General features: G+C 36.5%; 3 protein-coding genes across 4 annotated transcripts; all 3 read right to left on the reverse strand.

The window, feature by feature from the left end:
* Position 1: 1 nt before the first annotated feature.
* On the reverse strand, positions 2–3,660 carry LOC100179784. Its single transcript, XM_002130289.3, has 7 exons — positions 3,394–3,660; positions 2,998–3,104; positions 2,664–2,807; positions 2,196–2,297; positions 1,658–1,832; positions 1,091–1,262; positions 2–615 (listed from the first exon to the last, which is right to left on the reverse strand). The coding sequence occupies exons 1-7, from the start codon at positions 3,622–3,624 to the stop codon at positions 410–412; spliced, it is 1,137 nt and encodes a 378-aa protein (XP_002130325.1). The 5' UTR covers positions 3,625–3,660; the 3' UTR covers positions 2–409.
* A 4-nt stretch (positions 3,661–3,664) lies between these two features.
* LOC100186140 (DNA repair protein RAD51 homolog 3-like) lies at positions 3,665–7,085 on the reverse strand. 2 transcript variants are annotated; one of them, XM_002130305.4, is made up of 6 exons: positions 6,877–7,080; positions 6,217–6,381; positions 5,541–5,677; positions 5,002–5,148; positions 4,600–4,712; positions 3,665–4,369 (listed from the first exon to the last, which is right to left on the reverse strand). In XM_002130305.4, the coding sequence occupies exons 1-6, from the start codon at positions 7,004–7,006 to the stop codon at positions 3,886–3,888; spliced, it is 1,176 nt and encodes a 391-aa protein (XP_002130341.1). In that variant the 5' UTR covers positions 7,007–7,080; the 3' UTR covers positions 3,665–3,885. The 2 variants fall into 2 exon arrangements, with proteins under 2 accessions (XP_002130341.1, XP_018668480.1); XM_018812935.2 differs by lacking the exon at positions 6,217–6,381 and having other exon boundaries at positions 6,877–7,085.
* Positions 7,086–17,683: 10,598 nt separating this feature from the next.
* Positions 17,684–21,716, reverse strand: LOC108949707. Its single transcript, XM_018812926.2, has 3 exons — positions 21,489–21,716; positions 21,047–21,223; positions 17,684–20,782 (listed from the first exon to the last, which is right to left on the reverse strand). The coding sequence occupies exons 1-3, from the start codon at positions 21,541–21,543 to the stop codon at positions 17,751–17,753; spliced, it is 3,264 nt and encodes a 1,087-aa protein (XP_018668471.1). The 5' UTR covers positions 21,544–21,716; the 3' UTR covers positions 17,684–17,750.
* Between the last annotated feature and the right edge of the window lie 1,282 nt (positions 21,717–22,998).

Consider the following 22,998-nt stretch of genomic DNA (forward strand, 5'->3'; position numbering starts at 1 on the left):
CCTGTGAAAAGTTGGGATTATTTAAACGCAAGGAAAGAGAATTGGATACAGTATAACAGATACTAAACATAAACTTGGTATTTCTTAAAATAAATCACACAAAAAACAAAACCTTTCAATTTTCAAGTGAACTTGGCAAATAGGTCTGCGGCAAAAACATTTTATTCTGTAAGGGTGAGATCCTTAGGTGTAGCACTGGGTCACATTTGGCCTAATACCGAAGTAAATAAATATACAATGTAGTAGTTTGTAACACAACATGCTTCTAAGGGATAAAAGGTAGGTTGCCAGTTTTGGAAGTTTAAGAAAAAATATAAACAACATTGAAATTTTTAGCACCATAGTACACACAATATTATTATAACAGAGAAATGAAAATTTCCTAAGAATTAAAAAGAAGATTTCCAGTTTATAACAAGGGTGGATATTTTTCTGCTTTCTTAATATATTTAACCAATGTCTTTATTCCTATCTTGGTATTTGTGTTCATTGCTGAGAGGTATTTCTGTCTCTTTGGTGTTTGCAAAGGTGTTTTCCACATCTGGTGTATGTGGGTGACGTCTTGTAATCTTAAAGCATTCTCGCCATAAATTTCATTGAAGGCAACAATATCACCTGTGTGGCAGAGATTTACATGGTGAATGAAGTTATAACTTATACGTAGGCATAGGGTGTATGAAAACACAATATGTATCTGATGTATATGAAGATACCCAGTTATAACTTGACAGTGAGCATTAGGTGTGTTTAAATACACCATGAATTTCTAGTGTATAAAAGGACACCGTTATAACTCACAGTGAGCATAAAGTGTATGAACACACCATGTGTGTTTCAGTGTGTATGGTGTGTAAGAAGATACCCATGCTATAACTTGACAATGGGCATGATGTGTATGAATACACCATGTGTTTCTGGAGTAAGAGGACAAACAATTTCTGAAGTAAAAAAACAGCCATGTTATCACTCGACAGTAAGCATGAGGCATTAGTAGTTACACTATGCATCTGTGTCTGACTACCGTCCGAGTCCTATTGTATAATAAATTGTAGGATGTACAAGCATATAAAGATACACAATACAATCTTACCTATGTTAGGATTCTTTTCAAACTTGTCATCTCTGTTGGGATCTCTGGAACTCCTGAAAGGAATAGGACTCCCATATCTTGAAGCTGGTATCTCATCATTTAACACTACAACACATTCAGGTGGTAGGATCTCATATAGGAATGGTAGCAATGCTTCTAACTTGTCAGGGTTCTGTGTATATAGAAGGGTGAAGAAATGAAATTTCATACGCCCATACAGACTGAACAAATTGTTACATAAAGTGTCTTTTAAAATAGTGTTCTTACAAAAGCAGTGTTGACTAATGTGGATACTGTTAACTTTGGCTTCACTTATTTGTAAAAACCCTTAACAACAAAGTAAATGCTGTTTTAGTTTTTAAACTTAAGGATATAATATAAGTGTCATCCGGTTTCAAAAGTTGGGGGGAAAATGTCCCCCCATGCCTTCCTAATGGTTTGCCTACAAAGTATTGGATTTACAATTAAGCCTTGATGCATGTTATATGTATTGTTTTATCATTGATTACATTATCACATTCACACCACTTCTTTTTGTTTTATATACACTAAGATTGAAATATTTACCTTTAACCTACTAAGGTTGATCCACTTTAAATGAGGAAATATCCTGAGAAAAGTTAAACCTTCAGGAGAAACTTGAGTTCCACTGACATCCAGGTATTCTAATGTGTCAGCTAGTGGGTGTAGGCGTGCCATGCATTCGTTGGTGAAGTGCTCGCAATCACCAACGTTTAAGTACCTGGATAAAATCAAGGGTTTCTTACACTCTGTGTCTTGGAAGAAGACACAGAGGTCATGCAAAGAAATTTACTAACTGACAAAAAATAGTAGTTTAGTATGTATTGTTGAGTAGTGTTAGTTTTTTATTTTTTTTATTTAAGAATAACAGTAAACAGATGCGGAAAATTAAAGTGTGGGCTAAAAGGTCCCATGGTATAAACTGTTGCTATCAGAGTAGGGACGTTCCAGTTACACTGTCTTAGGACTTGGGTTTTAGGCCATATGCTTCAACCAAATGTATTGCTTTTGCCAATGCTGCAGTCTTTTATTGATTTTTTATGAGTTTAATAATATTAAGTATTGAATATAAAATATATCTTACCTGACATAACCCAGTCTATTTAAGTGTTGCAATCCATCGTATGTTACACAAGTATTTCTAAGGTCAATCGCATCAATTGTACAATCCTTCTTCTTTGGTGTTCTAGTGGAAGGGAATTAGATAATGTCAAAAGAATGTTCCAGTGGTTTGTGGTTTTCAGGCAAATGGCATAAATTCCCATGGGAAAGTAAGTGTGACGCAATACTTCACACCATAACTTATGAAAGCAGAAGACATTAGTGCTTAGTGAGTAGTTACATACGTCATAGACTTATATTGTGGTGTTTATATGTCATGGAAAAAGAGTTTAAAATACAAACAAAAAAATATCAATAATGAATCGAATTTAATAGAATCAAGTCTGGCAAATAAGAAAAGTTCTTTCCATTGGTTTATTGATCTGTACAAAATATTTAACTTTCCTATTGTCTAGAAAAGTGCTGACTAATTAATAATTATAATTCAAACCTGAAATGTGCCGCATCATCAATCCACCTATCGTCCGTCACCAGCTTAACAGCGCCACCGAGTCTCAATATGAGCAAACACGCAGCCCACTCTGCTCCATGACGAGTGTATAATATTTCGTCAAACTCATTTAATCGGAAAAGTCTGAATAAAAAGAGAAAAAATGGACTGTATTTCATTAAAACACTGCCAATGCCATTTAGGCAAAAAAAGTTTATTTTATTATACGATTAATTGGACTTGAATTTTTTCTGTTATGTTTTCATAGCAATAGGTTCTTATTGTAAAAAATGTTCATACTATTTTAGGTTGACAAATGAAATCAGATTCTTACGTGTTGTCTTCTTGTAATAAACAACTTTCCCACATATTGTTATATCTTTCAATGGAGACCAGCAACCTCAATCCTCTCCCTGTGTTGGTGAGTATCTTGTCTTTTATCTAAACAACATTCAATGAATATCACACACATCTATATATATACAAATATATCTACTAGTGAAGCGCAACTTATGACACAGGTTTTCTATTTTTCACACAACTTACACTTCTATGTTTCTACCTATGTTTAAGCCTAGTAACAAATAAATGCAAAACTGTGTTAAAAACAATTTTACACAATCAATAATTACAAGCACCACTAGAATTTATTTATAAGCTGTCTTAACAGGTTTTTTAGACAGTATAACTAATAAACATAAAAGTTGAAACAGTCATAAGTGTCCCTTACTTTTAAACCTTTTTCCGTTTTCCAGAATCCCACAGCAGAGTTTGTATCTTTCATAATTACATTGGGAAAGTCAGGAATAACTTGTTGTATGTTTGTCTCATGTTTGGGAATAATAGATGAAGTTGGTTCCTTTTGTAAAGTTTGTGTTGAATAGAAACCTTGCATGCAACGACTGCATATTGGTAATGTGGGTTTCACAGCAAAACGTAGTCGCAAAGCTATTACATTCATGATATTTAAACGAGGAGTTCTATTCTAACACCTGCTAAAATAAATATAGAACTTAATAACAAAATGTATATAATAAAACACTAAGAAAATTTTAAATATAGTTGAGTAAATATAAACATTGTTAGAATAAGAAAACCTCTACATTTTCCAACTAAGGTTTTTGAGCACCTTGGCCTATTATCCCAACAGTCAGAGGATAAGGTCCTACATAGGACTTGAGATAAAGGCAAAGTTGGTTTTTATATTTGACACTATATTATTTTAATTATCTAAAACTCGTTTTCTTTTTCGAGATTTTCGTCTGGACAGAATTGGAGATGGAGGTTGTTGAACTTGTTCTGATGTCATAATGTCATGGCTGGTCGAACAGCTTTCTGTCTGTGATGTCATAATGTCTTTGTTAAATGAACAACCTTTTGACTGTGATGTTATAATTGCTTGGTTGGATGAAGAGGACACTGACTGTGATGTCACAATGTCAGGTTCGTCCTCAGTTACGAGTTGTTTCTGCGACAATTCAATCCATTGTTGTTGTATGTCTTCCTCATGAACTAAGGATTGTTTTATCACGGGAGCAGCTGTTTCATCATGATCATTAGCAAGTAACTGCTCAGTTGTGTTTTGTGATATGTTTATGATGTTATCATATGATACATCATGAGCTGTATCACGGATTCCGTTTGATGTTATCACGTAATTTACTTTTCTTCTTGGTTGGGTGGGTGACTTGGTAAGAAGGGCAAATCTGAAATGTAATTAATTTTAAATAGGAGTCTTGAATTATTGCCAAGTACTACACCACTCCTCATGGCTCTGTTTCATATAGAGCCCAATTGTTGCAAGGTGGTGATTTATGCAAACTCAAAAAAAAGACAAAAACAAACATAAATATCAAAAGGTATGCTTGTAAGTTATTGAAATAAATATGAAACGAAATAATGTAATATTAAAACAGAGAACTGAAAATACTTTTACCTGAGACCTTGAAGTTTGTACAGGAATAACTTTGTGTGTGGTATGTTAGACCAACTTTCACCTAAAGCAGGAACCATACATGAGTTTCCATACTCGTCAAATCTGGTTGTGACCTGTATATGTTAAAGTTTAGATAATGGACATGGGTATTCATACCCTACTTATTTAAAACAAAACTTGTATGAATAATTCTTGTTTGGTATTTATTAACAAACAGCACCATGACACAGCGGTTAGTGATCTGCCTGTAGCCCAGACTCCAGAGCCTCACGCTGCTACTATTGTGGCCCATGTGGGTGCAAGTGCCCTAGCACACTGGGTGGGTAATAGTTACAGTAATAAGGCAATAGATTACCACAGTTCTCAAAATAGATCATTACAAACATGTAATGGTGGATTTACCTGATTAACTAACACAACAGCAACATTGAGCAAACTTGCGATTTTCCTTAAATTAGCAGCAAGATTATTTAGAAGTTTGTTTCTTATTTTCATATCTTCCTCTGCCCGCANNCNTTGTGCTATGCTGTCCACTATCACAAGCTTAACCTGAAAATAAATTAAATTAGCCACCAAAATTTGATGTTTGATTTTAATAGGACATCAATGTAGCAATTTTAAAAAATCCGCAGAAAATATCCAAGGCAAATGCTAACAACTAGGAAACACAGTTGCACATTAGCCACATATGAAGCATGTTTCATTCAGATGTATGAAAGAATTCTAAGGGGCAGGGTAATGGGCCAAAGTTTTAACAGTAACCTCATCCATATAGAATTGCAATGGCAACGACCATGGACCGCTATTGTTTACACATTTTACATGGCAAAGTACTTTGACATTAATGTGCCACAGTCAGAACTTCACACACAACAGTGGATTTCATGTTGTGGACACATTCGGTCAAGTAACAATATGGATTCTATAAAACTAGTATTTACCTTTGGGTGAGATTTCACAAATTCAAATAGTTGATAAGATACCGCAAGTAATTGAACCATTTTTATGCATCGAAATAAATATATTCCAGATAAAACTGTATCGGCACTCATGTCAGTTGCATGCTTTGTTCTTTCAACTGTAAAACATTGCTCTAGTAAAACTGAGGTAAAAACTTTAAAACAATCTGGATTAAATATATTATTTAGATAAACAATGATTCTTGGATTTTTAATGCATTAAGTAAACTTGGGGTTGAAAATCTTTTAGCAGAAGATTAGTTTTCCATGGTAATTTAGTACTTCATAACCTATGGTGCACTGTTGAACTTTGCTTATGAAAAAGTAGAAAACGAACTATTGTAAATTAGAATGCTAAAGTTTCACTATAATTGTATGGTAAATATTTGGGTCCTGTCAAAAATCAATGATAGCACAGTAGCACTTGAGCATTTGATAAACCTGTGCCTGTATCCTGTATATATANCTTATTTATNANNTTTAACCATAGTTTTGCTGCTACTAAAAACTCCTTTATTATCTGAGCGCTAAACGTAATTACTATCGAGCTATATCAGCTAACCCTTTCATCATTAAACCCCAAATACCAACTTCAAACACTTTCCACTAGCCGAAAGTGTACATAGCAGTGCCATAACTTTTTATAAGCTATACTTACAATGATGAACCATTGCTTGAGCAATTTGACCAATCCTCTCAGTTTTAAACGTCATCTCTGTATCGATATAAACCGTCTCCCCACCCACCCCACCATACTTGGTGTGTATGTGAGCATTTGTAGCTAATTGGAAACACAACTGAGTCTTTCCAGTGCTACTTTCACCTGAAAATAGGCAACATGAACAATTCTGGGTGCTAATGAAGAGTCTTCCTCCCCCACCTTATTTGCTAACCCCTATAACCACTACCTACTAACCCCCATAACCACTAACCCCTAACCATCAACACCTAACCCACTAATCTAGGGGTTAGGAAATAAGGTGGGGGGAGATTCTTCACTAGCACCCAATTCTGTTGCTATGATATATCTTAAAATGACCATAACCCCTAAATTTTGCAGGATGTAAACATCAACTTTATTTTTAATTATAATTTACAGACTGTAATACGTTTGCTTGCAATACACATTTTCTGACTATGAATAACAGAATAAGGAATTGGAAAAATTAAAATATTCTGTTTGTTGGTCAATTGTAGTAAAAACTGATCTTCATAAACATATAAAGCAAAAAACATGTCGGTTTTACGTGTTTCCATTTACAATAATAGAAAGTGACCTAACATACGATATATACATCTGTTAATTCAATTAGTTTACCGGCAATTTCCGTTATGCTGCCAACTTTAACCCCTCCACCTAAAAGACTATCCAAGTTCGATGAAAATGTTGAAATTTGGCTGTTTTTTGATAATTCCTGCTGTAAAATTTCTTCCAAAATTTTTAACATTTCGGTCCCCAAACAAAAACATTGCCGCGTGAAATCACTGATGCAGATCAAACTCAAAACATTGAAGAATTTATTTGACGTAATATTGGGGTGCTATTTAAGGCCAAAACATCTCAACAAAATACATTGAGATACAATTTTATTAGTAAGTGAACAAAAACAGTATACAAAAAACAAAGTGCACAAAACGGGTAATACTTAAAGTTTCATATTCGCAAATGAAAAAACGTTACTCTATAAAGAATTAAAACGTCCGGCGGGATAACTGTGTCGCTGATCTCTTGAGCTCGTTTCATGAGCTGCTTAATCGTGTCAACCGCAATATCTGAATAAATGATCGGGTTGATGACGCTGTTTATAGGAAGCAACACTCCAGCGCTGATGACGTACACGATTCGGTCAAGTTTAACGCCAGACAAGCTCACAAAAGCCATGATACAGATTGGAATCCAACAGCAAAAGTTGGTGAGGATAAGCAGAGATATAGTCTTCTGTAGTCTTTGATTCTCTGCTTCTTTCAATTTTACTTTTTGTCCGCGGGCAAAAATAGCGGCATATGCAGCAACAAGATATAGAAAGAGAAAAACGTTTAGAACTGTCAAAAAAGCTGAATACTCCCAAACAGCCTCACCGACATGAACGAATAACTTAGGCATGCAGACGCTTGTTTCGCCGTAGTAACCAAACTCCGCTTTTACCTCAAGCTCTTGAAATGTTTTAGCCATACTGTCTTTGACATCGTTCCAATTCGTTGAAGATGTATGACTGATATTAAATTCTGCTATCTCGGTATAAAGATACAAGAAATTCTTCTTTGAAATAATTTCGGTTGAATAGAAATAGTTTGGGAATAAAATTGACGAGACGAAGTAGCCAAACTCCGTTTTAACCAACGGCAACGTGCCAAGTATTATCCCAATTAACCAAACGAATATCATGGGAATCGCGTATGTATAGGGATGGATGCATGTAAATTTAAATGGGTGGTATACTGACTTAAGTCTGAATGTAGCCATCACCGCCATAGTCAGAGCTGAAACTTCTGATGAAATGATTGTTAATGAACCGAACCCTGAACAAAGATTGCTGCTTCGCCATTCAGCATCATGGTAGCAATATTTACCCGAGTACTCGGCCCCTTTACTCGATATTGCAACTAAGTATACGCCCATCAAGCAATCTGACATTGACAGGTTTATAACGAAGAATAGATACGCAGTTTTTAGCCCTTCCAACTTCATTCGTTTTAACTGAACTATAGTCACGAAAACAACAGAAATGTTTGCTAAGATTCCCAATATTCCCATTAGCCAAAACAAGCCTCTGAAACCATCATTGCCGATTAACTCATATGGGCTTGAAAAGGCAGTGGCTCTTGAAGTATTCTCTGGGCATTCATCGCTACCATCACTACAGTCTTTGAATCCATTTTCAACTCGGCTACTTTCCACAGAGAGAGGTTGCTTATTGAGGCAGTAGTAGCGAGTATCTTTGCATAATTCCATGGCTTCGTCTGACCCATCATCACAGTCAAGGACTCCATCGCATAGAAGATTTTTACCGACACTTAAAACATTGTTTGAGGCACTATTGCAGTAAAAACGATCTGTACAACCTATTTCGTCGAATCCAGTCGCACAGCCTGCAATAGTGGATAAAAATGGCCGACCGTCGCAATATTTCGGCGGAAACAAATGCAAGACCAAAGAAGGGCCGACCATTTCTCGATGACAGTCTATTCTGACGTCACAGAAGTTTGTTTGATTCGGACATCCCACGTCACACTCGTCTTCGCGATTGTAGCATTCTGGAATGCCGTCACACATGGTTGCGTTCGTGTATCCAGTAGCCACTGCGTCAACGCTGCAGAATAAATGACGTTTTGATTCCATTGAAGCATTCGACTGTTTGACTTTGGTGCAGTGCTGCATGTTATCAGTATCATTACAACTAATTGACTTATTACATATCACAGTTTGAATTGATTCACATACTCCATTGCAAAGGACTTCGCTTGCTTGACAGCTCTTTTTAGACGTTCCCAAAACGTCGTCACACACGGTTCGATCCTGGCACAAACATTCGTCGGATAAATCGTAGCAATCTATCACCCCATCGCAAACTTGCTTGCCTGAAATCATCAACTTACCATCCAAACAACGAAAACATTTCAACTTTCCATTAACAAAGCAATTATCTGAGCCATCTTCACAGTACGAGTTGTTGTTGTAGAGATTAACTTGTGGAAGAACACACGATTGTTTGAGCTGGAAATATTCGTTCTTTGCTCTGCATTTAAACCCTGGTACGTCATACATTTCGTCACTTCCGTCTTTACAATCATTATTGTCATTGCAGAAAAATGGAGCTATGAGGATTCCGTTATCTTCACACTGTTGCACGCCACTTTGCCAAACATCGTTCCTTGTGCACCACCAATCCATGTGGGAATATGTTGAATTAAGAACCTGAAGCACAGGTTTACAAATCTCTGTCCCATTTTTAACTTCTACAAGTTGAGTGAAACGTTGCAGTGAGGTTTGATTTTCACAAATGTAAAGACGATTTGGAATCACGTTGAAGAGCAGCCACGGCACTACAAGTCTTCGAAATGTATACTGTATCATATTACATGATTCGTCTGAATTATCCGCACAATTCTGTATTCCGTCTAATACTGAATGCTTTAAAATGCAGCCTAAATTTGAAGTACAGTTATCCGGGGTTAAAATACAGCCACATGTTAGTTGGTGTTGTTCACATTTGCAATTCCGTTCATCACTCCAGTCACTACAGTCTTGGTAACTATCACAACGCAATGAATCCGAATAACAACTTGTTTGTTTCTCAATTATCACGTTTACAGTTTCACACTTAGAACCATTCACATGGCAACCGCATGGTGTTTCAAAATCTTCACATTTGTAATTACAATCTCTTTCGTCACTCCAATCTCCACAGTTATTATATCGGTTGCATTTTTGCTCTGAAGTATAACATGGCCAATGAAATATCGTATCCGTTTTGTCGCAGTTTCCTTTCTTGTAGCATTCGCACAGAGTTCGATTTAAACGTTCACATTGGTCAGCGCAGTTATTTTCATCAGACCAGTCTCCACAGTCGTTATAACCGTCGCATTCTTGAAACGGTGTGTAAACACCGTTAAGTCGAACTCCTTGCCTTAAGCACGGCTTGTTCTCACGGCGACACGCACACTCTTTGTCACCTGTGTGTTACACATGGCATTAAAATAAGAGTTAATTGAATCTAAAACAGCCCATCAACAATCGTTATACAAGCGTAAAGAACCGAACTCTGAATTATTTTCCAAGGTTATACACACACTCGCATGTTGGTTTAAGAGTTAGACTATAGATACGTACATGTTGTAACTTGTATTTATACACATCCTGTTAACTGTCGAGTTGTTTCTAATATACCAGACGCCCATGGTATACTCACAAACCTCATGGCAACGAGCAGACTATATTTTATCCTATAAAGGCCTAAGCTTTATTTTTAACACATATAAGACTTACCGTTTTCACTTGTAACATAAAGGATTAAACAGCAAAAGTAAATCAAACGACAAAGAAACATGATGTATACTATAGTATCTACAAAATGTAAATTTCTGTATTTTATTGTCAAGTAACGCATAAATTATAACTTTTTAAAAAGTTTTTGCTATATAAGAAAAGTTATGAAAATTGTATACGGCCGCTTTTAATTGCTGCCTTCCAAACCAAGCAGATATAAATTCTTTTCTATCACGTTGGTTACGCTAGTTTAACTTAGGAAGACTGTGTTTTTTCTTTCTTAAAATATATATTATCTGCTATTCTATTAAAATGGCGCATGTGCAAAACGCTATTTTAGGCTCTCGATTCGAAAAGCTAAAACCACTTGTTGTTTGCAAAGAGTTATTATATTATAATCCCTACTAAGCACAACAGTGTTATAATATATGACGTTGCGAAGAATCTACGAAAGAAAAGGGAAGTTGAGTAAGAGGTGAACAGAAATTACACCACTTGGTATAAATGCGACAGATCACGTGAGAACTTTATGTTAGGCTGGGTTTAGAAAAGTCGCAATCCTTTAAAGAATTTACTCACAAAAAAACAGAAACGTAACGTTTATATTCTCGCATGCGGACACACAGTTTGAAATCTTTTTTTCTTTCTTTGTAAGTATAAACTCTGGATCATATTTCTATCTTTTCACGTTTTCACAAACTTTTTAAGTTTTCACGAACGCCATAAAATATATTTTTTTAATAAAATATAAAAGGAGTTTCAGTCCGTCCGTCACAAAGAATTATTAACTACTACGTTGCATTTTCATGCGACCTTCGCCTATAAATTCATATAAAAAGTGTGGGCACGATAAAAACAACTGGTAAATAGATGATCGCGCAGATGTTTTATAGGCAAGACGCACATAGTACGTGCGTTGGTATGATAAAACTTTGTCTTATATGTAAGTTGTAAGTAGTTGGTTAAATCAGTATGTACATTGATTCATTGCCGCTACCATACGGATTGATCTTGAAATATTTTTGAAAACAGCAAAGAGCTCAGACGTGTTTTTATTTACTGTTTGTGTTCTTTGTAGAGACCAAAAGCTTTAAATATGAACAAAATGGTCGTACTTTTCTGGACGATCATGTTTTCCATTGCAATTAAAGGTAAATAATGTCTATAATGTATTAGAAGGCACGCCATATTTAGGTTACGTTAACTTATTGATAAAGTCGATCATCTTACTCATTGCAAGTCAAAGCATCAAGTAAGAAGGGGCAACAAGCTCACAGGGACAACAAGCTACAGAAAACCATATCCCTTCTTATCCTTACCAACTTTTGTTGCTGGATTCCAATCTGTATCATGTCTTTTGTGAGCTTGTCTGGCGTCCAACTTGACTGAATCGTGTACGTCATCAGCGCTGGAGTGTTGCTTCCTATAAACAGCGTCATCAACCCAATCATATATTCTGACGTAGTGATGATGTTTTTCGGAAAATAACAAAAAAAAGTTATATAACGAATGTATATCCCTTTGAGCAAGACGAGGTTCATTCCGAGTATAAACACAACGAAAGCAATTACCCGGACAATTAAACAGAAATTCACGTAATGGCGATGTATAGACGCACTTCCTACTTTAAAGAAGCATACTTGCGCAATTAACTTAAGTCTTACCATTAGCTAGCGAATAGACTTGTTTAGCTTAGGTGATAAAGGGATATGAATTATTTAGTATTTCATATTTGTTTGAGGTTGTTTTTTTAAATTAACTATAGTCTTAATCATGGAATTATTTATTGCTATTTTTGTAAAATCTGTGGTTTTGAAAATCACGTCTCTAAGTAGAAAGTATTTTAAGCAGTTACAATTGCGGGATGGTAGTCTAGATGCGAGATTAAAAGCTTTAAAGTTTGGCGGAGGTATAAGCGGTAGTGACCTGACTACCGTTTAAAATATTACTGAGATATAAATGAAATAACTATGCGAACTTAAATTTAAGGTGTGTTTTACGACCTCACATTTGGAGCAGAATATATTTTACTGGGTGTCTGTAGACTTCCTCAGTGCTGGGGTATAGATAGTAGTAGCACCCTTGGTGTTATATGATAATGTAGAAATTTATCTACACCCCAGGTGTAACGTGTGCCTAGCTAAAGACTCCACCGATAGAATATGGAGAACTTTCGTATTAAAATTTGTTTATACTCATGCACGTTTTATACAAAAGCGTTTTCTTTGTAACCAGATTACCAAATTAGTTTGTATATGAAACATGAATAAGACGCGTTCATGTTGGAGTTATGTTTGGTTTTTGTTTGCTTTTATTATTGTGATTCTCTTCGTAAAAGGTAAGTTTACATTCACTGAACGTTCGAAGTAAAAATAATGGTTTAAGAGTCTATATATGTAATCATATATAGACTGTCTGGTCTAAACAGGGCACATCTCAATTAAATATAGTATATAACAAACAGGTTTCTCGTGGAGATTAATTAATACGCTATATATACACCAAGTCAAGCAATTATATGCCAGCAAAACATTTCAATATAAATATATACACGCTCTATGTATATGGCTCACCCACAAAAGTACATACGTTGTATAACCCGTAAGCGTACAGGTGTGGGTAACAGAACACCTATATAGTATAGTAGGGTGGAAGAAAATGCGACACCTTTTCATTCTATTTTCTCATTCCATTTGGTAGTAAATAAAAACACCTAAATTAAAGAATTAAACCGTATCCTTATGATCTCCATAGACCGTTGTTAATTGTTTAAAACACGAACAGAATATTTGGATATCTTGTGCTAAAGGTGTCCAGTCTTCCTCACCCTACGGCCTATAGGCTACTATATAACGACTGCCGTATCTCCGCCAAATAAAGATAAAAGAAAATTCAGATGCTTTAATCCTCTGTATTATACACAGGACAAGAGTTGGAATGTGACTGCCACAGAAATGAAGGAATTTGCATTCGGTTTGGACTTCGACTGAAAGGATTTTACACTCAGAACAAAAGTTGCGATGGTTTTAACGACTGTGGAGACTGGAGTGACGAAAAGAATTGTTCTAGTACTTGCTTGGCGAAAAACCAGTCTCTATGTGACTGTCATTTGCTCGGCACTTGTAATAGAAAAGGACGACTTGCGTTTTGGCCTTGCTACAAAGCTTCTGCTGCCTGTGATGGTTGGAATGACTGTGGAGATTGGACGGATGAGAAAGATTGTAACTATACTTGCGGTGATAATGAATATAAGTGTGAATGCTATCAGAATAAGACGGAATGCTCTGTGTATAATGGGGTTTATATATCACACTGTTATAATAATACCGAGATATGTGATGGGCGACCACAATGTACAGATTGGACCGACGAAACAAACTGTCTTTGCGACGAAGACAAGTTTAAATGTGGATGTATTAATGATTCTACAAATTGTGAGTCTGATTTAGGTTGTGTTGGTCGGACTTCTCTGTTAGATGGGGAATCACAGTGCAAAGACGGTTCTGATGAGGCGTGCGAATATAAACCGATTGAATTGGGTCGTGTCTTGTATTATAACACTGGAAGTGGGAAAACAATATCGACAAAGGCGGCTTACCATTGCAAGAGCAAGGAAGAATTTTCCAAATTTCGAAGTCTCAGTGTTCTAAGGCAGATAGAGCTGACTTGTTTTCAGGTACAAAGGTTTTCTGATGTAAAGAAGCAATATTTTTATGAAGAATGGTGGTGTACTTTTGAAACCTATGTAGATAAAGGTTTGCAACAGTGTGAGAATAAAGGATTTGTTATTGGACCAAATCTTTGCAATGGGAATCCTGACTGTGAAGACGGAAGTGACGAAATGTATGACGTACCGGGGTTTAAATGCAGAGCAAAAAGTGAATATTTTCAACTGAAGCAATCGTGTGTTCTTCCACAAGTTAATCTCTACAACAACAACTTGTACTGTGAAGATGGCTCAGATAATTGCTTTGTTGATGGAAAGTTGAAATGTTTTCGTTGTTTGGATGGAAAATTGATGATTTCTGGAAAGCAAGTTTGCGATGGAGTGATAGATTGCTATGATTTATCTGACGAATGTTTGTGTCAGAACCAAACTGTATGTGATGACGTGTTGGGAAAGTCTCGAGGTGTTTGTGACCAAGGCAAAATCCTGTGCAACGGAGTTTGTGTCGAAATACCATCCGTGATATGTAATAGGTCGATAAGTTGCAATGACAACTTTCAAAATAAATACTGCAAGACCGATGATACAATTTTAGATGATTCAAACGTTCGTTATATTCTCTGTAGTACAGACATGAAAGAGATTGTTTACACGAACGCAACCATGTGTGACGGTATTCCAGAATGCTACAATCGGGAAGACGAGTGTGACGTAGGATGCCCCAATCAAACACACTTCTGCGATGTAAGATTAGAGTGTCATTTAGAAAAAGTCACTCCACTTTGGGTAAAAGAAGGCGTTCTATCTCTCACTGAAAAAGCATACTGTGATGGTCGGCCTTCTATTGATTTACCAAACCACATATACACATGTGGCTACGGTTTTGATGAGGTTAACTGTACAGGACGATTCTATTGCACAAATGCAAGCTTAAACTTAATCAGCATTGAGAATAAGTTCAAATGTGATGGTGTGAAAGATTGCAAAGACGGTTCGGATGAATTAGAATCGCTGTGTAAGTATTCCCGCTTCTACTGCCTCAACAAGCAACCTCTTTCTGTGGAAATAAGTCGAGTTGAAAATGGATTTAAAGACTGTAGTGATGGTAGCGATGAATGCCCAGTGAATACCAATAAGACTTCTATTTTCTCTTCGCCGTTTGAAATGATTGGTAACTCCATTTTTAGAGTCGGGTTTTGGGTTATTGGAGTTCTTTCGCTTCTTGGCAATTTTTTTGTGATCGTGTCCAGTATTTTTCGGCTTAGAAAGGCGGAAGCTTTAAAAACATCTTTCCTTTGGTTTGTTATAAACCTATCGCTATCAGATTGCTTGATGGGCGTCTACTTAATTGCAATATCGAGTAAAGGGGCCGAGTACTCGGGTAAATATTGTTACCATGATGCTGAATGGCGAAGCAGCAATCTTTGTTCAGGTTTCGGTTCATTAACGATCATCTCATCAGAAGTTTCAGCTCTTACCATGGCACTGATGGCTACCTTTCGAATGATGTCAGTTTACAAACCGTTCGAAATGGCAAATATTCGAAAACGTACGTTTATAATTCCTACAATATTTGCTTGGTTACTCGGAGTAGCAATTGGTGCCTTGCCGCTGATTAAAACAGATTCTGGATATTTTGTTTCATCAATCTGGTACCCAAATTACTTTTATGCACAGCAGGAACTAAGTAAAACTGAGGTTATACATCTGCATGATCAGATACTTAATTATTCCGTACCCAGCAACGGTGTTACTTCTACGAACTGGTTCGTAGTAAAGCAGGTAATAACCGATACTTTTCAGGATTTAAATATTTATGGGGAGTTTGGTTATTTCGGTAAAACCAGTATCTGCATGCCGACGTTGTTTGTCACAGTTGGCGAAACGTCTTGGGAATATTCCATATCTTTAATTAGTTTCAACTTCGTGCTGTTTGTGTACCTAGTTGTGGTGTATATTGCAATATTCAAACGGAGCACTAAAATGAAAAGCAGTGCGCAAAGAAGCAACAAACTACAGAAGACTATATCTCTTCTTATCCTCACCAACTTTTGTTGTTGGATTCCAATCTGTATCATGGCTTTTGTGAGCTTGTCTGGCGTCCAACTTGACCGAATCGTGTACGTCATCAGCGCTGGAGTGTTGCTTCCTATAAACAGCGTCATCAACCCAATCATATATTCAGACGTAGGAAGATACGTTGTAGAGAAACTGAGAAAAAAGCAAACACCACCAAACCAGAAAAAGGGCCAAAGTTCGTCAGCTTTTACGTCCACCACTATTAGAAGTGTTACACCTATTAATAGAACAACGAGCTGTATATAACGTTTTTGCGATTTTTTTGGATTTTCTTAAAGTAACTCTACAGAACTGTTTGATGGAATATAGTACTGTGGGGTAGGATGGGACACCTTTAGCATAGAAAATCCAAATATCATAATCGTGTTTAAAAAATACCAACGGTTAATGGGATTCGTGGGAATACGATTTTATAATTCTTTGAATGTTCTTTGTTTACTAACAAATAGGAGGTGGAAAATAGAATTAAAAGGTGTCCCATACTTTCCCCTACCGTACTATATAATGCTACATTCCTGTATACACACACACGCGCACACACATATATATACCATTCGTGCTTTTTATTCATAGTGCAATTCTCATCAAATTGTCGCCTTTTTTTCGCTAAACAAGAAGCTGACTTGTTATTTAAAAATTCTGTTTTGTTTAGATTTAGAACATAACTACTTTGATACGATTTACAATTAACATTAATTCCTTATCTGCTCGAAAACAGTTGGTACATCAATAGTGTAACTTAAAAAACTGTGCTGTGTATATTTATACGAATGTTCGATGTAAATTTTGTTAAAAAGGTTTAAAAATAGATTGTCTTTGCAGATCGGCTTTATATATTGGTATTGGCGATATTGACGTGTAGGGGTATGGACTCGTTAGACAAAGCACTCGTTTTTACCTTATAATATTAGATTACTGCCACAGTATGGAAGGTGAAACTTTGTATAGTTTATAAAAAACAGTTTATTAAAAAAAACACAATGAACCTAGTATAGAAGAATGCTACATACCACTGCTCTATACCTAGTTTAGATTAGAATGCTGAAATTAGTATTAGGGGATCGAGGAGGGTATCTTGAAAATTACAACTGTCTGGTACTCGGATTCTCCTAGATTTTTAATATGTTATTCTTGATGATAAATACTAAAAAACGTTAACAAAATTTTGTAGGATTTTTTGGGTGGTTCGAGCCATATATTTCATGTATATTATCGACCCTACTAATATATAACGTTTTCTTTACGTGGTGCAAACACAACAGGTTTCCTAATGTTCTTTATAAGTTTCTGGGCCGAAAAGCCTTACATACATAATAAACTAGCTGACTACTTCAGTACTTCTTTATTAAATATATCTGCAGCATTATATATATATATATATATATATATATACTTAACAGTATTCTGGAACGATAACAATAACGTTTATATACATCACAAGAAATCATATGTTACATCATTATTGCGAATTAGGTATGAAAGCTATTTTGGTCCTAGAATGTGGTGTACTTCCATTCGATTTTAGTTTCTTGAGTGTTGTTAATTTGCGAACCACAATCATCACTATGTCTGAATATATGATCGGATTGATGACGCTGTTTATAGGAAGCAACACTCCAGCGCTGATGACGTACACGATTCGGTCAAGTTGGACGCCAGACAAGCTCACAAAAGCCATGATACAGATTGGAATCCAACAACAAAAGTTGGTAAGGATAAGAAGGGATATAGTTTTTTGTAGCTTGCTGCCCCTTTGAGCGTCGAACTTCATTTTTGTACTTCGTTTATACATGAACAAGTAGCATGCAACCATGTAGATGAATAAGGAAAAGTTAATGAAGATTAATGCTGTAGAATACTCCCAGGCCCCCGAACCAGCATGGGAAAACAACTTGGGCATACAGACGCTTGTTTCCCCAAAATATCCAAACTCCGCTTTTATCTGAAGTTCCTGAAATGTTTCAGCAATCTTCCGCTTTACATCAGCCCAGTTCTTAAGCGTAGAAGGGGTCTCGCCGGTCAGACGGGTTATGTTATTGTACAGTAAATACATTTCCTGCTTGCTCATTAATTGTTTAGAATAGAAATAATTTGGAAACCAAACGTTAGCAACAAAGTAACTAGAATTGGAAGTTAGAAATGGCAATATTCCAAGAATAATCCCAACAATCCACACTGCTACTGTCGGCATGACAAATGCTATCCATTTGACATGTTTCATTTTGAATGGTTTATAAATAGATATTAACCTGAACGTGGCCATCACCGACATAGTAAGAGCTGAAACTTCAGATGAAATGATCGTTAATGAACCGAACCCTGAACAAAGATTGCTGCTTCGCCATTCAGCATCATGGTAGCAATATTTACCCGAGTACTCGACTCCTTTAGCTGATATTGCAACCAAGTATACGCCCATCAAGCAATCTGATATTGACAGGTTAAGTAGAAACCAATGTAGAGAAGCTTTAATTGGAGTGAGATTTAATCTTAATAGTGAAAGCATCGTGTGAAGAAAGACTCCACCATTCCCAACCAAAGATGCAATTCCCATGACCCAGAAAAATGCTCTGAACACTGGGTTAGCAATCATTTCAAACGGGGATGAGAACACGGAGGTTTTATTACTGTTTGCCGGGCATTCGTCGCTACCATCACTACAGTCTTTAATTCCATTTTCAACTCGGCTTCTTTCCACAGAGAGAGGTTGCTTATTGAGGCAGTAGAAGCGGGAATACTTACACAGTGATTCTAATTCATCCGAGCCGTCAGTACAATCATACACACCATCGCAAACCAAATCTTGTTTTATACTCACAGCATCTTTAGTCGAATTCGTGCAGTAAAATCGTTCAGTGCAGTTGACTTCGTCAAACCCGAACCCACAAACACGAACTGCTCCTGGTTCATCAACCGCAGGCCGACCGTCACAATACTCTCTCGCAGACAGCGATATGGCTCCACTTTTTTGCCACACAGGTGTAAGTTTCAGCTTATGACAATTTATATCGACGTCACAGAAGTGTGTTTGATTCGGGCATCCTACTTCACACTCGTCTTCCCGATCGTAGCATTCTGGAATACCGTCACACATGGTTGCGTTCTTATAGATCCGATTGTTTTTGTCCACACTACAAACTATATGCCCGCTCCCTTTTAGGTGATCGCTTTTAGATTTCATGCAGAACTTGTTGTTCAAACTGTCATTACAATGTATGGAGTTGTTGCATACAACTTCACTGGTTTTCATGCAAACGCCATTGCAAATGATCTCGTTTGATTGACAGATGTCTCGGGACTTCCCCAACACGTCATTGCACACGGTTTGGTTCTCGCACAAACATTCGTCGGATAAATCGTAGCAATCTATCACTCCATCGCAAACTTGCCCTCCTGAAATCATCAACTTACCATCCAAACAACGAAAACATTCCAACTTTCCATCAACAAAGCAATTATCTGAGCCATCTTCACAGTACGAGTTGTTGTTGTAGAGATTAACTTGCGGAAGAACACACGATTGCTTCAGCTGGAAATATTCGCTCTTTGCTCTGCATTTAAACCCTGGTACGCCATACATTTCGTCACTTCCGTCGCCGCAATCTGCTTTCCCGTTACAGAAATTCGGGGCGATGACGAAACCCTTATCTTCACACTGTTGCAAGCCGACTTTGGCGTAATAATCTTTTATACACCACCACTCTGGGTCAAGATATGTCTGGTTCACACTAGAGTAAGACTGTACAGGAATACAATTCAGATCTCGCTTAACAAATCGGTTAAGTGCTTTAAGGTATTGAAGTTCTGTCTCATTTCTACAATGAAAAACATCTCCACATTTCGTGTCGTATTTATCATACCCTTGAGACAAAGTTTTGGCATATTTCACGCACTTTCTTTTACAAGCTTCGTCGGATTTATCTTCGCATCTACCGTATCCATCTAGAAGATATTTCACATCTACACATCCCAAGTTAGAAGTACAATTCGTTGAGTTTAGTATGCATCCGCATTTTAACTGCCCAGACATGCATGTACAATTCTTCTCGTCCGACCAGTCATTACAAAGAGGATAACCATCGCATATATCGCTTTGTTTATAACAGTGCGAGATATAGTTTGAGTCAGTAGGACACTGCTGTCCATTTTTGTCGCAGTCGCATTGAAATTCATCCCTGCCGCACGTGAAATTACACCCTCTTTCATCGCTCCAATCCCCGCAATAGTTCCATCCATCACAGGCACGAGAACTCCGGTAACACGCCCAGTAATAGACTCTGTTTTTACGATTGCAAGTCCCATTAATAAGGCAATCACACGGCGTATGATTTACTCTGCCACATTCACTAATACAGTCATTTTCGTCGCTCCAGTCCCCACAATCGTTAAATCCGTCACACTTCATCCAATCGCTGTAACGCCCCCTTAAACGAATCCCGTTTTTCATGCAAACTCCTTGGTCTCTTTGGCAATCGCATACACGTTGAAAACCTGTAATTAATATATTGTGTTTAGGCGAAAAATTTACACACGATGACATATATTTTATTTGTCTCTTTACAGAACCACCAAGTATTGTAGGTTTAGCAGGAAAGCCTTTTTGAAACTTTTCCTCAACTAGTGATTTTTTATCAGTATAGCCTGTTTTTAACGACTATTGTTTTGTTGCTTCTCTTGTTTTAATTAATTTAATCATAAACATCGCATTCAATGGAAAATGAGCGTGTTATAAATACAAGAACAAAAGGTAGTTACATGCATCAGATTGGTTCTTTTTCCCACAATTCCTGAAGCAGTCTTTTTCATCACTCCAATCCCCACAATCATTATAACCGTTACATTTCATAGTCGAGGTATATCGCCCTGTTAAACGGACTCCATTCTTCATACAACCTCCCGGATTCCGGTGGCAATCGCATACAAGATGCCAACCTATTATTAAATCGTATATAATTAGAACTCTGTTAATGTTGCTACCAGGCATAATATCTAAAAATGGTGTTAGTCAAGAATCCTGCCTTTACGACTACGTTGTCTGATCGTAACCACTAAGACTAAAAAGTAACCCTTATAACCACTAACCCATAACTAGTATACACCAAGTTACCAACCTCTAACGTCACTTTCCTCCAGTCTAACATGTAACGTACTGGAGAATTTTTTTTATAAAAATGTAAAAGTATAAGTCACAACTTACCGCCAACACTAACAAGACCGCCAACAAGAAAAATGTAAATTAAAGTGATGTTCATTATGTCCTAAACAGCATTTAAATTACGCAACTGATTGCTGCAAAAACAGAAAATGGAATATTACAAATAACCGTGTCTAAATAGCAGATATGTTTATCGCTAACAAGATAACAAGTAGTCTATTACATTCTATAACAACCTCAACTAAACTTAAGCTGAATCTTTAACAAGAATGGTGTCTGCTTTTCACTGCATATTTCCGCTTGTATACTTGGAAGGTGAGAAAATGACAGATGCTACAATATTTATGCTATTCTGGCCTGCACTGTACTTTACTTGTTGTACAGCGTGAATAAATGCGATAGAAAGTACTGCGTGAATAATTGCGATATAACGAACCGCGTGAATAAATGCGATAAGGCGAGATATTATTATCGCAGTTAAATATGCTTTACACAAGGTCCTCACCTCCTCCCAAAAAAACGGTTTAATACAAATGTAAGTTTCGAAATTTAAAATTCATGCGCGTAAAGGATTCGCTGCATGCTGACTAAGTGATGTGTGATAGCCAACGTGACAGCTAATGCAAATGCAACACGAGTATGTGACGTAGATGTTTATCACCTATTCGTGACGTAACACGTCATCGATTAAGTTTTTACGCTTATATCACGGACATGGAATAATTAAATGTGGCTTTATAAAAAATGTGTCGATTCATATCTTTAATGTTATGCATTTTATTTTATGACACTTTTTGGTTATAATTTCCCGTCCAATTTAGTAATAAAAAAAGAACACACAAGGAATTGTAAAACCGTATCTTTACGACTCCCACTTATACCGCTGGTAATTGTTTAAAACGCGATCAGAATATTTGGGTATTATGTGCTAAAGGTGTCCCGTCTTTCCCTACCCTGCTATACACAATTCTAATCATATTTTAGCAACATAGTTACAAATACGACATGTTTTATTCACACTTTAATTGTTATTATGAAATTATAAGTGTAATTAGCTAAGTGTAATACTTGACATAAAAAGCATGACTATAATTCGAAACCGCAAGACGCCCGTGGCAAAATTTACAGATTGTTTTTAATTCTGGTATTTCAACTTTATGATTACTTTTCTATAGTTTTAGTATATATAACATTAAAACCATAAGTAAAACAGCATTTTTTAACGCATTAAACCTATATATACCAGAGTTAGTTGAGAAGTTGACATATATAGTAGGGTGGGGAAAGATGGGACACTTTTTAACTGAACACGATCAGGATATTTGCAAATTATGTGCTTAAGGTTCCAGCTGTCTCACCCTATAGTACTATACCACTAAAACTTCGAAACGTTGTTTACTAGTATATTAAACCGATGAATAAAACTTCGTGTGACTAGAAGCCAAAATCTGAGACAAATTTTAAGTTGCATACCACGAAGTTAGTTCACGAATATTGCTTAAAATCATATTAGTCAAACACGCGTCACGAATATAAAACTTCCGGCATGCCG

Source organism: Ciona intestinalis, chromosome 8 (genome assembly GCF_000224145.3).
Source record: "Ciona intestinalis chromosome 8, KH, whole genome shotgun sequence".
In the NCBI taxonomy this organism is placed as follows: Eukaryota; Metazoa; Chordata; class Ascidiacea; order Phlebobranchia; family Cionidae; genus Ciona; species Ciona intestinalis.

Coding starts and splice junctions, on each gene's coding strand:
- LOC100179784 (XM_002130289.3), bottom strand. CDS start 3,624: ATGAATGTAATAGCTTTGCGACTACGTTTTGCTGTGAAACCCACATTA. Junction 1,263..1,657: donor TCAACCTTAGTAGGTTAAAG/GTAAATATTTCA, acceptor CTATATACACAG/AACCCTGACAAGTTAGAAGC. Junction 616..1,090: donor TGAAAAGAATCCTAACATAG/GTAAGATTGTAT, acceptor TCTGCCACACAG/GTGATATTGTTGCCTTCAAT.
- LOC108949707 (XM_018812926.2), bottom strand. CDS start 21,543: ATGAACATCACTTTAATTTACATTTTTCTTGTTGGCGGTCTTGTTAGT. Junction 21,224..21,488: donor CGGTCTTGTTAGTGTTGGCG/GTAAGTTGTGAC, acceptor ATTTAATAATAG/GTTGGCATCTTGTATGCGAT. Junction 20,783..21,046: donor AAAGAACCAATCTGATGCAT/GTAACTACCTTT, acceptor TATTAATTACAG/GTTTTCAACGTGTATGCGAT.